The following is a 12,256-nucleotide window of genomic DNA, read 5'->3' on the forward strand; positions in this document are numbered from 1 at the left end:
ATTAAAATAATGAATTTATTTATCACTACATTCCAATAATCTATAATTACAAATATTAATTATGAATAAAATTATGTTCATTAGTAACCATATAAATGAGATATATAAATGAGATATAAGATGTGACTACCATTTTAAAAATATATAAATAACGACCACAACATTTACATTTTAATAACTAACCTAGTTAATTTCTTGCATAAGATAAGACATTGATTAATGATAATTGATGGATTTGATTTTGTAACAGATTATTGTACTCACACTATACATTGTTTAGTGGTGGTTGACTAACAAATTAAGGAATATAAAGATAATTAACAAATAAGAATAAAAACTTGGACAATCACATATGATATAATTCAAATTGCTCCAACAATGACCTGCAATTTTTTTTTATATTTCATTTGCATAATTTTATGCATATCTAATTTTTATTATTATTACAAAAAAATTAAAAAATAATAAAATCTAATATTCATCATATAATTTTTTTTATCTTACTCTATTTTATTTTTTTATATACTCATATTTTAATAATTTTCTTATTACAGAGTTTAGGATTAGGAAAGAAGAAGTAGAGTTGGATCCGACGTGGCTATCTAATTCGTCGCTCTCAAAGAGATCGTCAGCAGCTACCAACTACACGCATCAATCAGACAAATCGAAGCAACCGAATGGCCAAAGCACAGAGTTTACTATTTTGATCGCATTAGTATATAATAACGTAACTGTCCTATGCACGCACCTCTCACCAACTCAACTTCCACTCTCTTCAATCGTCACATCGCAATGGCTTTCACCAATCTTTTCCTCGCTCCTTCATTCGCCCTACACGGTGGTAGGGTTTCTGATCCGCGCTCCATTCCGCTCCTCTCTCCTCCCTCCGACGTCGTCTTCCTCTCCTCAACCTCCTTCTCCAGGGACAGGTGAGAATTCCTCTTCGCCGCACTTACTTTTCCTGTTTTTTTCTATGGTAGTTTTTGGAATCGGAGTGTTTGTTGATGTCAATTATTACGGTGTTATACTCCTCTGCGATTCGAGTTTTGTGTGGATAGATAGAGACGGAAGTTATTGAATGAGAGAATGAGAATGAGAATGTGATGTTCCGTAGGGATGGGGTGAAATCGGAAGTGTGATACTGATTTTCTTGAAGGAATTGAGTAGGAACTAGAGATCGGATATTGATAGTTGACTTTTGCTTTTCAAATTTTGGTTGTATTTCTCTATTCATAAAATTTAGTCAATGCTCGGAGGAATAAAATTTGAGGAGAAAGTGGATTCTAGTGGGACCATTATTTAGTTGTGAGCTTATATTGTTTTTGGGTTCAGTGCCTGTGTCTAGATATTTTGGTTAGACCTACTCTTGTTGTGTGTAGATTCAGTGGGAGTGATTCAGGGAGCAAATGTACGGGTTTATCTAAAGTGTTTGACCAAGAGTCAAAGTTGGATGACTTTGTCAGTTCTTTATCTTTCCCTTTGATCATTGATCTAATATTTTTTTGTCCCGATGTTTTGGAAGAATTTGTACGTCAACTTCTTTCACTCAATTTGTCAATGCCCCTTTTCAAAATCAAATTCCGCTTTCAGTTCATGGTAAATGCTAAATAGTAAGAGTTTGGTAGTTCCAAATCAGTTAACTCAATGCATTGTTGTGGTTGATGCTATATCCCTTATTCATTTCACTTGTTTACACTGAAAAATTGGTGGTATTATTTGAGTAAGTCAAAACTATAAATTCTTTTCTTATATGGAGGGGGAGGCAGTGGCCTTGGTACCTCAAGCATTTACAGCTGGGCATGTATGAAACATATATAATTGTGACAATGCCTATGTTAATTCAGTGGTATGATACTTCTAAACCTTAAATCCATGTATTAATCAATCCATACAGGGATCTTTCTCATATTTAAGGACTTCTCTTTTAGTACCAATGTTTAGTTAGGAATGACCCATTTCACTCCTGTTTTGGAAACCCTTATTCTTGAATCTTCCGTTCCTCATTATAGTAAACTTTGCTTATTCAAATTTTGTTATTGTTTTTTACTTATTATGCATCCCTTGGTACCTTGGAATCCTGGTCCTTTAATCTGTAGCTTCTTGATCCCATATATGGTTTTAAGACCACGATATGTTTGATGGTGCTATTTTGTTAAGTTAATGTAGGTTGGTTTGGTCACTTTTATTGATAGGGTTTGCATTCTAGTCTGTGACCCTAATGGAAATTTAATATTCTTAGTAGTCACCAGGATGTATCTATATCACTTGTCTCTAACTACTGGTTGGCATGTTTTGCAGGAACTTTATATTTACTTCTGCATATAATGTGAATGCTGTTGGTTCCGCTTCACTGGTCAGTGTTGTGTTTCTTGCCCCCATGTCATTCACATTTACCATTTTTTTTTCAGTTGAAAAATATGATTAGTAAACATTAATTTATTATGTGTGATTTAGAATCTTTGTTATTATTCATAAATTGTATAATTTTGATGGACAAGGAACTGAATTGCAACAAATAAATAAAAGCAAGGGACTTAATTAGGAGAGAAAAAATAGTTTCGGACTAAATAGGGATTTTGTGTCATAACATTTTAGTGCATAGTGTTTTCTATTTCCTTCCTGATCTTAGAAAGATACTTTTCTTGGTATCATTTTTGCCTCTTTTTTCCATTTTATACGAAATATTTTTCTTTACTAGCAGTCAAATAGAGCTGTCAAATATATGCTGAGGAACCATGGCTAAAGTCCTATCATTTCCTTTCCTTCCCACTTGCACCTTCTGATATTTTCCTTTGTAGCGAAAACTTTTTAACTTTTTGAAATTTGAATATGATACTTTCAAACAAAAAAATAAAATAAAAAAATCATAGGTTTTTTTAGATGGTTTTGAGCAGTGAACTATATCTGATGAGGATCTTTACTTGAATCCCCGAGGATCTGCATCTAGATGATGCAGATAACCTATCTTAATGTCCAGGAGGTATAAATATAAAATTTAGCATGGTTTGAAGGGCTGCTGTAGTCTTCCCATTATCAATCCTTCAATCAGTTGACCTGTTTTGGATGTAATCTTGTGATGATCATGTTTATCTCAAACTTTTTATGTTATTGAGAATGTTATATGCAGGTCTCAAGCAGTTTTTTTTTTCTTTGTGGGAAATTTCTCTCAAATGTGAATTTCTACTGGACTAGATGTCTGTTGCACTACAGTTCAGCTTATACTTTACATTCAAAACTCCTGTGTATTTCACAAGTTAATCTTGTATTATATTCACCTAGTCTTGGGCGTGTTTGTGCTGGTCTAATATAGTCACTGCTATCATTGATAGATATATTTGCCAAGAGTCTAAGCTTTTGTTAACAATTCATTACATATGCCACGAGCCCTCTGGTTTTGTATGCTATGCTTATTCGGACATATATTTGTGATATATTTTATTGGTTAATTCATACTGTGCAGAAATCCAGTGACAATCCCGACCGTGTTCCTATGCCAATAGTTCTAATAGATCAAGACTCGGATTCTGAAGCAACAATTGTGCAGCTTAGCTTTGGGGATCGCCTTGGTGCTCTTCTTGACACGGTGATTTGGCTACTGGAAATTAAATTATGCAATTTAAATTTTTTCAATCAAGTTGAATCTCTACGATGGGCTATCCTTAAATTGTGATTTTGTTGTTTAAGTGATGCTGTCACTATTTGATGGTTAGATAAGTTTTATTATGCATAGGCAGGTCGCACGTTTTGCTTTGTTTTTATTTATATTTCTTTATTACATATGTTCATGTCATTACTCCCTTAGTAAACAAGCCTCATTGGTTCATTTCAAGCTGGTTTTATAAAATTTGCCTGAAAACTAGCGAGCAGTATAGTTTAGTTTTTGAAGAAAGAAAAGGATCTGGAACCATCACGAATTTTAGAAGGCTTACAATCAATAATTTGTTTGAGATTATGTTGGAAAGCAGAACATTTTAGGGTTTCAGATCACTTTTTTTTGTCACAAAAGGGCATCGTTTATATAGAACTTTATTAGAAGTTTTAGCTCATTTTCTCTCTAAACATCATTTTATATTTGTTGTCATTAATTGATCTTTATTTGTTCACATCAAGGCAGATGAAAGCATTAAAAGATCTGGGACTGGATGTTTCAAAAGGAACCGTCTCCACAGAGGGATTAGTGAAGCAAACAAAATTTTTCATTACACAATCGTAGGTCTTCCTTGTCTTTTTCTTCCAGTTTCTTTACAGTGTTTTCTTTTTGTTGAGTAACAAATTCAGCGGTAAATGAACAACATGAGTGAATTTGCTCATAAACTGATAATTATTCCTTTTCTTTGATAAATTAAGACATCATTCTGTCTTTTTCATCTTTAACTGAAATTTCTGTTATCTGTTAGTCATTGTCGTATTCTCTCTAAGGAGGCGAGTCTGGACTGAGGAGAATCATACTTTAACTCAATGGATCGCCCCATGCTCTTGGATGTTAGATAGGTTGAAAGGTGATTTATTTTCTTTAGGTGGTATTGGAAACCTTCCTTAGTTTTAGGCTCACCTTTTTAGTCTTCCTTAGTTGTGTTGTGGCCTCTTTTAGGGCTTCCTAATTGCAGTCTTAGTTATGGCTCAGAATTGAGAAGCTTATATGGGGTTTTCTTTTGTATAGGGTTGTTACTTAGGAAATTTGTTGTAGATCTTAACAGGAAATGAAGTTTATCTCTTCGAAATTTGGTTTCCATAATGGGTTTTTGGCTTTTCCCTCCATGGCCTTTTCTTTACTGCATCAAGTTATCCAAATTAAGTGTGGTTTGCATTCTGATGGGAGGGTGTCAATTCTATGGTTAATGTTTTGTGTGCTAGCCCATTGAAATTTATATCTCAAGGTTATGCTTCTTCGGGATGTCTTCATTATTTGGGTTTCGGTGATGGTTTAAAGTTTGGGAGAGTCCTCCTTGAAGCATTTCCCAGACTTTTTTTAACTGTCTAGCTTGAGCTATGCTCGTGTAATTTGGTTTCGTTCTGCTACGTTCTGTAATTTTCGCTTATTTAGAAATGAGCATGTTAGGGAATTTCTGAATTACAGTCTTCAGTGTTGCTAAATTCAATCAATCTTTCTCGAGACTCCTGATGAGAAAATTTGTTCTCTTGAATACTTGAGGTGTAAGTTGCTCTTATTCTCCCACCATCAATGACTTATAAAAAGTGTGTTTTTTATTAACCTGACTGTCAAATTATAACCATATGTTACTGAGATTATTCATATCAGATCTTGCAAACATTGAACAACAATAGAAAGGTAATCAAATTATTCTTATTTCTAAAGTATGTTGCATTAATCAATGTATGAAAATAAATATAAATCCACTGATTATTGATTGTCTATTTTGTTATTAATGCTTTCATTGAAGCTTTTTATTATTTACAGACTTATTTGATGTTCATATTCTCAGAAATACTGGGCGCAAAGTTGAAGATCCCGATATGTTAGAGAGAATTCGACTTACCATCATTAACAATCTGTTAAAATTTCATCCTGTAAGTTTGTCTGATAGATTCTTGCCTGTAGATTTTTTTTTATATGATTACTTTTACATACAAAAAGCTTCGTTGTAATCAACAATTTCTTACAAACACAACTTTTCCTAGTTACTTTTTCCCAATATACATTTTAGTTTGTTCTTAATTTTTAGTTTTTCTTTACTCACAAATATTATATAATTTTTGTAGGAGTCAAGTGAACTACTAGCGATGGGTGAAGTATTTGGCATAAAGTCTCCGAAGAAGAAGGTGAATAGTACTCTTCAAGTTTTTGTTTCTTGAATAAAATAAACATTGCTTATTTAATCAAGACCTCTGCTTTGTTGTTGTTATTATTATATTTTTTTTACTTTTTTTGAGGAAGGATGCAAATATTTATTAACCATTTCCTAATTTATTTGATAGTCCAAAGTTTTGTGTGCCTGGGCGAATGTCAAGGCCTAAAAAAAAACTGACATCATATATGATTGATTCATGCATCCATGTTGGCATTTAATTTCCCAGTAGATGGCTTTGCCAATCTTATGCTAATACTTCTATAAATAAATAGAATGTTGTTGTCGCTTTATTTTCAGGTGGTGGATACTTCTTTTTTCACTCTTTCTTTTTTTATTATTCAATGGTTTTAATTAAAACTTTTGGGAGCTACCTCCTGATTTTGACATGCTAGAGATCAAACATCATTATTCTGAATGCAGACCAATTATACTCATTCCTGTATTTTGTGTATCTCTTTCTATTTGAAAATTTGAGAGTGCCTGCACTGGAAAACCATTTAGGTTTCTCTTCTGAAATCTTGTCAAAGAGATTACGTGATGACCTTTTTTTAGACTTCTTGAGATTATTAATATTAAATGATAAAGATTCATTCTTCACTTTTCAGATTCCATTTTCACTATGGCTTTCTTTATATAATTTTCCATGTCTAATTATTGCCTGCATTATTGCTGGCCGCGACTAAGTGGGGCTGCTTAATTGATGTACTGGAAAGTTCAAGTTATACATGCCACACTTCTGGTGCATATTATCATGCTGTATGTAGATTGGATTACCAAAAGACGCTTGGTTCTTTTTATATAGAATAAGGGTTTTGTTTGCATTTGATGGGATTATAATAGCTTTTATTACTCAGGTCTTCATTAATAACTTGAAGGAAAATATTAAATGTTTGTAATTTTTTATTAGTTTCTATTCTCATTGCCTAACAAGTGTCCTTGCTACATATTCACAAAACCCTAAGAAAGGTCGGTTATACCAGATTCTGATGGTGGCAAGTAAACAATTCAGTGAAATGATTTATGGGTCCGATGCATGGTCTCAGTCTTGCTAATTTCAACTTTCTTTTTCTGTTTTATGCAGTCTAATGAGGATATCAAAACTCATATACAAGTTAAGGAAGATGGGCCCAAGAGGAGGTTTGCATCTTACAACGTGTGAAATAATATTAGCATAATAAACAACCAAATATGAAATAGGTGCCTGGGGTCATCTAATTCTTTTTAATTAAATATTTATCAGCTTGCTGTGTATAGAGACGGCAGATAAGCCTGGATTGCTTGTTGAAATCATCAGAGTCATCGCAGATGTGAACATTGATGTTGAATCGGCTGAGATTGATACAGAAGTATCTTCCTCTTTGTCTCTGTCGCCTTCTGTTTGCCCCATTTACCCTTAAGTAACTTTACCCCCCTTTTCTCTCAGGGTTTGGTTGCTAAGGATAAATTTCATGTCAGTTACGGTGGGGCTGCATTGAACAGTTCGATGTCTCAGGTAACCCTTTGTGTTAAAAGTAGTGAAAACACAATTTAAAATCTTGATGCCTTTTCTTTTATCCAACACCATGTCATTCCCCAGAATTTAATTGCATAAGAACAAACTCATTTTTGTGATTTTGAATGAGCAGGTTTTGGTGAACTGTCTTCGTTACTACCTGCGGACGCCAGACACAGATATTGATAGTTACTGAAGGAACCACCTTTACCTGTAAAACAAGCCACTGTAACTGTTCTTATACTAAATTAGCCGTGAGCTCGTGATCACGTGAGAGAGTCATGTGGCAGTTTTACTGCTACCACATCATGGAACGGGTACGTGTTGCTGTTGTTGCCTATGGAACCAATGAATGAATACCTGTAACTATAATTATGGAACGAATACATGTTCTGTTGCCTATGGTTTGGGATCTATGGATACCTGGAACTTACTCATCATCCGTTAAATCAGACATGAAAGCTAAAAAAAAAACGGAACATGAATTTTGCCTCATTTGTTTGTTGCTTTCTACGATTCTTATAATTTTATTTTTGTAGTAAAACACAAACATAGCATTAGCAGAATTGGAGAATTTAGGGTCTCTTTGAATACTATTTTCAAAAAGAGTAAATAGCACTTGCAAAAAGGAAATACATAAAAAATCATCGTTAAACACCATCTTGTAACCATCCCTCGCTCAACATTTTGTCATTTAAAGAACACGTCATTGCAAATGATAAAAGAGACTAACTTCACAAAATCCTACGAACCTAGAACGAGACCAGGTTCTGTTATCGTATGTTTTGTTTAGCCAAGACTTGTGTGCTTTCACTGATCACTGTCTTATAGTTGAGATATTGTCTTCTTTCGTTTTTATAGGCTGACATGTTGTGCTAATCGTGCTTTTGTGTATAGAGTTTTCCTAATTAACTTTTAAGTATACTCGGAATAACCGTAATGTCGCGAATAATTTGTCGCATAGTAGAGTTTAATTTAAGTAATATATTTGTACTAGAGTTTAATTTCTTATCCTATCCGACAAAGCATTGGAAACTATTAAGTACGAAAACAATGATGTTTAAGTTGACTAAAATCCTAAACACAAATAATAAATTATAACAGTAAAATTAATTTTTTAAAATAATTATGTTGAAAATGGACCACTTACACCAACACTGTCTTTGGTTTCACAAAGTGCTCAATTTAAACCTGCTCTTGCTTGCTTTTCTTTGGAGATTGGGATTCAACGTCGTCGATAGCGCCCTTAGGTTTCACAAATCCATCTTCTTCACGGTAGTGTTCCTCCTTTATCAGTGAAACATACTCCACCTTTTCACCATATATTCTAACAATGACCCAGTAGAAAGACATTGCGAAAACGGTGATTCCAATCAACAAGAAGCTGAATTGAAGGTTCACCAAGGAGATAGCACGATGAAGAGACTCATCGTCACTGCATCTCACCAAATATTCACCAGATTCTTCAAGGTGCATGAAGCAACCTTTGGCTTGAAATCCTGGTGTCCAGAGCAAGAACCCCATGATCATAAGCCACACGCCTTGGAAGAAAATGCTCACAGAGCGTACAAAGCAGACCAAGAAGCTTCTGGGCCTGCCAATTCCCATGAGGGTTGTAGCCAAAGAAATAAGGATCAAAAGTTGCAACAAGAGGTGGTATTGGCCTTCTGGTCCCATGTGATCTCTGGAGTGAAGGTGGATAAGAAGAAATTGTTGTGTAAAGGCTATGGCTGCCAGCAAATGAGTAAGCTCATTTTGAGCTTTGCTGCATTTTCTATCAAGAACTATGGCAAAGATGGCATAGACCAAGAAAGACATGGCCATGGAGGAGTGTTCAAAGTTGTGGAGATGGGTGGAGGGAATGGTTCCATCAGGGTCAAATGGTTGGTGATGAATGGGAGCAATGAAGAGCTCCATGGCAATGAAGATGGTGCAGCTTGCCATGACGAAGTGGAGCTCCAAGTATCTGGATATTGTGGTGGGAAACCATAGGGTTGATGTGTAGGACTTGGAACTGAGGGCATGGAGCTTGACGTGGTTGAAGAAGTGCCATAAACCAATTACAGAGAAGCCAAACCCCAAAAGTTGATGCCCCTCTAACATAGTGCCTCTCAGGCCAACACAAGAAAGAAAGGTAATAATTTACTAGTTAAACTCAACACCAAAAAAAGACAACAAAATTCCAACACAGTAAAGAAACACTAACACAACTGTTTTATGTTCCAAAGGGCTCACCAAATGAGAGGATCTTTTATAGAGCTGTTATTTTGGAGTGGATGATGAAGTTAGCTATGATGAGTATGTGAAGGCCAGGAAGTTCCTTTCACAAGGGAAAAAAGTTGGTGCACTTGCTGCGTCTGTCATAAGGCAAAGCTTTTGGAATTTTACGCCAAGAAAGAAGAGGCTGAAACAACCCAAGTTGGTTTGTTAAGCTGCTTTTCCATTAAGGAAATTTCACACTAACAGCCACATGCTGTTACAATTAATAGAATTGTACCACTCTCCAACTATAGACAAAACGTAACTCCAATCTATTGCCTGTTAGAGATGCCAATATCGATTTATGATTCAAACGGTAAAATACAGGTTCAATTTTTATTTTAATAAATTATTGAAAAATAATGCTTTGATAACCTTGAGAGTTGTATATGAGGTCCAGACACTGGCGTATCCGTGTCGGACACACGTATCGATGTCGATACTCGTATGACACTAGTAGGATACTTATTGGTAAAGTGTTCAATTCAAAAAATATTTGTTGGATTTTTGAAAATTCTAACACGGTTCTAACACAATTTTAAAATGTATAAATACAATAATTTTTATTATGATTATAAAAATAAGGAACAAATTCTTTTGAATCAGTCATGAAATATATATTTCTACTCCCAAAAGAATCTGAAACATACTTTTGCACATAAATATTTATTTTCAATTTATATAATTCAAAATTATATAATATATAGATCCGTGTCCCCGTATCCTACATTTTAGAGTTATATGTATCTCTGTGTATGTACCTGTGTCGTGTCAGTGTCCGTATTCGTATGTGTTACATATCTAGAGGTGATGAATTTATATATAAATATATATAATAAAATGCAAATTTATAATTAAATATTATAAAAAATATTAAAATAATAGTATTGGGTTGTAACGTGATTGTATAAAAAATTGGATTGTCAATGTATCATTATCCTAAATTATTATCTTTTACATTGAAATTTAATTAATATAATTTTTATAATAGTTACTGCATTAAAGATTTCTAGTTGATTTTGGAGGGAAGATATATTTACAAAAACTCAACAAAATATATCTTGTTAAATAACTTCTTTCGGAGTTTATATTGTTTTATTGAAACTTTCCAACAAATCCATCAATTCATTAAATAACATTTAACGACTTCTTTACGACACTGTTACATAGATTTATTATGACACTATTTGCGTAAATGTTTAGTTTATCTTATATCTTATATATGTGGTTATTATGATAAATATCACATGATTTTGTAGTTAAATCACTACAAATTTACATTTTTTAACAAGAAGATATTCTCTTTTCGAAAAATTAAGCTCGTTTATATGTGACGATGATTATATTTTCACAAATTTGGAGTTTAACACAGAAAATGAGTTCATGTCAGCATGAACAACTTGTCTTAACCAGGTAGAAAATTGGTGAGGAAATGCTTAAAAATTAATTTTAATTAGATTGAAAAAGATTTATTACTTGAATAAGGCTAAACGTTTCACATTGAATTATTATATATTTGTACAATCTTACGTGTAAGAATCTTTAGAAACGAAGTGGCAACATTCATATTTGTATCATTGAGCTTTATTACAATACAACTTAATACTTTTTTTTTCTTCTTTCACCTTAATATATGTGCAGTAGAAGATTCTCTGCATTTTCTTTTAAGATAGAAATTGAAACGTTTTGTAAGAGTGAAGCACTTTGAGAAATTTCTTAGAAGTTTCGCAAGTTTGTAGTAGAGTATGCCCATTTGACTCTTATCTTCACAATTTTCTTAAATGTGGGCAAGAATATAATATCAAATTAGGCAAAAACTCTTTTTATATAACTTATTTTAGAGATTTACTGCTGTACATTTTATCTATAAAAAGTGGTGAAAAAAATAACACAAGTTGTATAATGATGTAAAAAATACCATATATCACATCAATGTTATAAATGTCTCTTGTTGACCATAAAATATACATGATCATATTGATTTATGTCACAACCTATAAAAATATCATTTCATCAACTCAAGATAAACAAGAATAAAATATAAATTTGAGTCTCACGCTCAATAAAAAAAAATGAACATTACATAAAAAAAAAATCTACAAAATCATTGTTTTAAAGTTTTATATTAAAAATAGGATTATAATTCTTTATATGAATTAACACATGACTCACTAGTTTCTATTAGATAAAATATTACCAACATTATACATTAATTTCTATTAGATAAAATATTAGGCAATAAAAGATATATATTCGTATTAGCAAAAGTAATTAATGAGTTAAGGGTTGGACGTGAATATAGAATTCATTCATCATGGTTTTGCCAAATTTTCTCAATGCTTGGAAAATGAACAAAATAGATGAGAAGGTAAGGTACTTCATTCTTGTTGCTGTAGATTTTTTTTTATCAGAAAAAAAAAAAAATCAACAACTTCTCACATTTTTCCTTACAGCTGGTTAACAAGCCTACAAGACTAAAAGAAATACAACAAACTAACACCACAAACCCAATCTATTTAAACAGAACAACCTGAAAGTTCCTAATTACTAATTACTTAATAAAAAAACATATCAACCATAGGATTAAGACACCAATCAGAATAAAAAAATCAAACTGAAACAATTTAGAAGTAACCAAGAACACAAATTTAATTACACCAAAGAGAAAAGTTCAGAAAGATCAATCACTCTGCAT

At 32.9% G+C, this 12,256-nt stretch overlaps 2 protein-coding genes across 2 annotated transcripts; one reads left to right on the top strand and one right to left on the bottom strand.

Moving 5' to 3' along the window:
- The first annotated feature begins 547 nt into the window (after nucleotides 1-547).
- LOC137830542 (ACT domain-containing protein ACR12) lies at nucleotides 548-7,797 on the top strand. Its single transcript, XM_068637959.2, has 10 exons — nucleotides 548-929; nucleotides 2,299-2,353; nucleotides 3,461-3,583; nucleotides 4,115-4,209; nucleotides 5,445-5,529; nucleotides 5,722-5,781; nucleotides 6,892-6,947; nucleotides 7,051-7,156; nucleotides 7,234-7,302; nucleotides 7,436-7,797. The coding sequence occupies exons 1-10, from the start codon at nucleotides 739-741 to the stop codon at nucleotides 7,496-7,498; spliced, it is 903 nt and encodes a 300-aa protein (XP_068494060.2). The 5' UTR covers nucleotides 548-738; the 3' UTR covers nucleotides 7,499-7,797.
- A 541-nt stretch (nucleotides 7,798-8,338) lies between these two features.
- LOC137830540 (uncharacterized) lies at nucleotides 8,339-9,929 on the bottom strand. Its single transcript, XM_068637958.2, has one exon. The coding sequence runs from the start codon at nucleotides 9,403-9,405 to the stop codon at nucleotides 8,488-8,490; it is 918 nt and encodes a 305-aa protein (XP_068494059.2). The 5' UTR covers nucleotides 9,406-9,929; the 3' UTR covers nucleotides 8,339-8,487.
- Between the last annotated feature and the right edge of the window lie 2,327 nt (nucleotides 9,930-12,256).

This window comes from Phaseolus vulgaris, chromosome 7 (genome assembly GCF_051622355.1).
Source record: "Phaseolus vulgaris cultivar YP4 chromosome 7, ASM5162235v1, whole genome shotgun sequence".
Classification (NCBI taxonomy): Eukaryota; Viridiplantae; Streptophyta; class Magnoliopsida; order Fabales; family Fabaceae; genus Phaseolus; species Phaseolus vulgaris.

Bases quoted from the DNA above. Each gene is read 5' to 3' on its own strand.
- LOC137830542 (XM_068637959.2), top strand. From the start codon at position 739: ATGCACGCACCTCTCACCAACTCAACTTCCACTCTCTTCAATCGTCAC. The intron at 4,210-5,444 runs GTAGGTCTTCCT...TCATATTCTCAG, and splicing joins AAATTTTTCATTACACAATC to AAATACTGGGCGCAAAGTTG. The intron at 5,782-6,891 runs GTGAATAGTACT...TGTTTTATGCAG, and splicing joins TAAAGTCTCCGAAGAAGAAG to TCTAATGAGGATATCAAAAC.
- LOC137830540 (XM_068637958.2), bottom strand. From the start codon at position 9,405: ATGTTAGAGGGGCATCAACTTTTGGGGTTTGGCTTCTCTGTAATTGGT.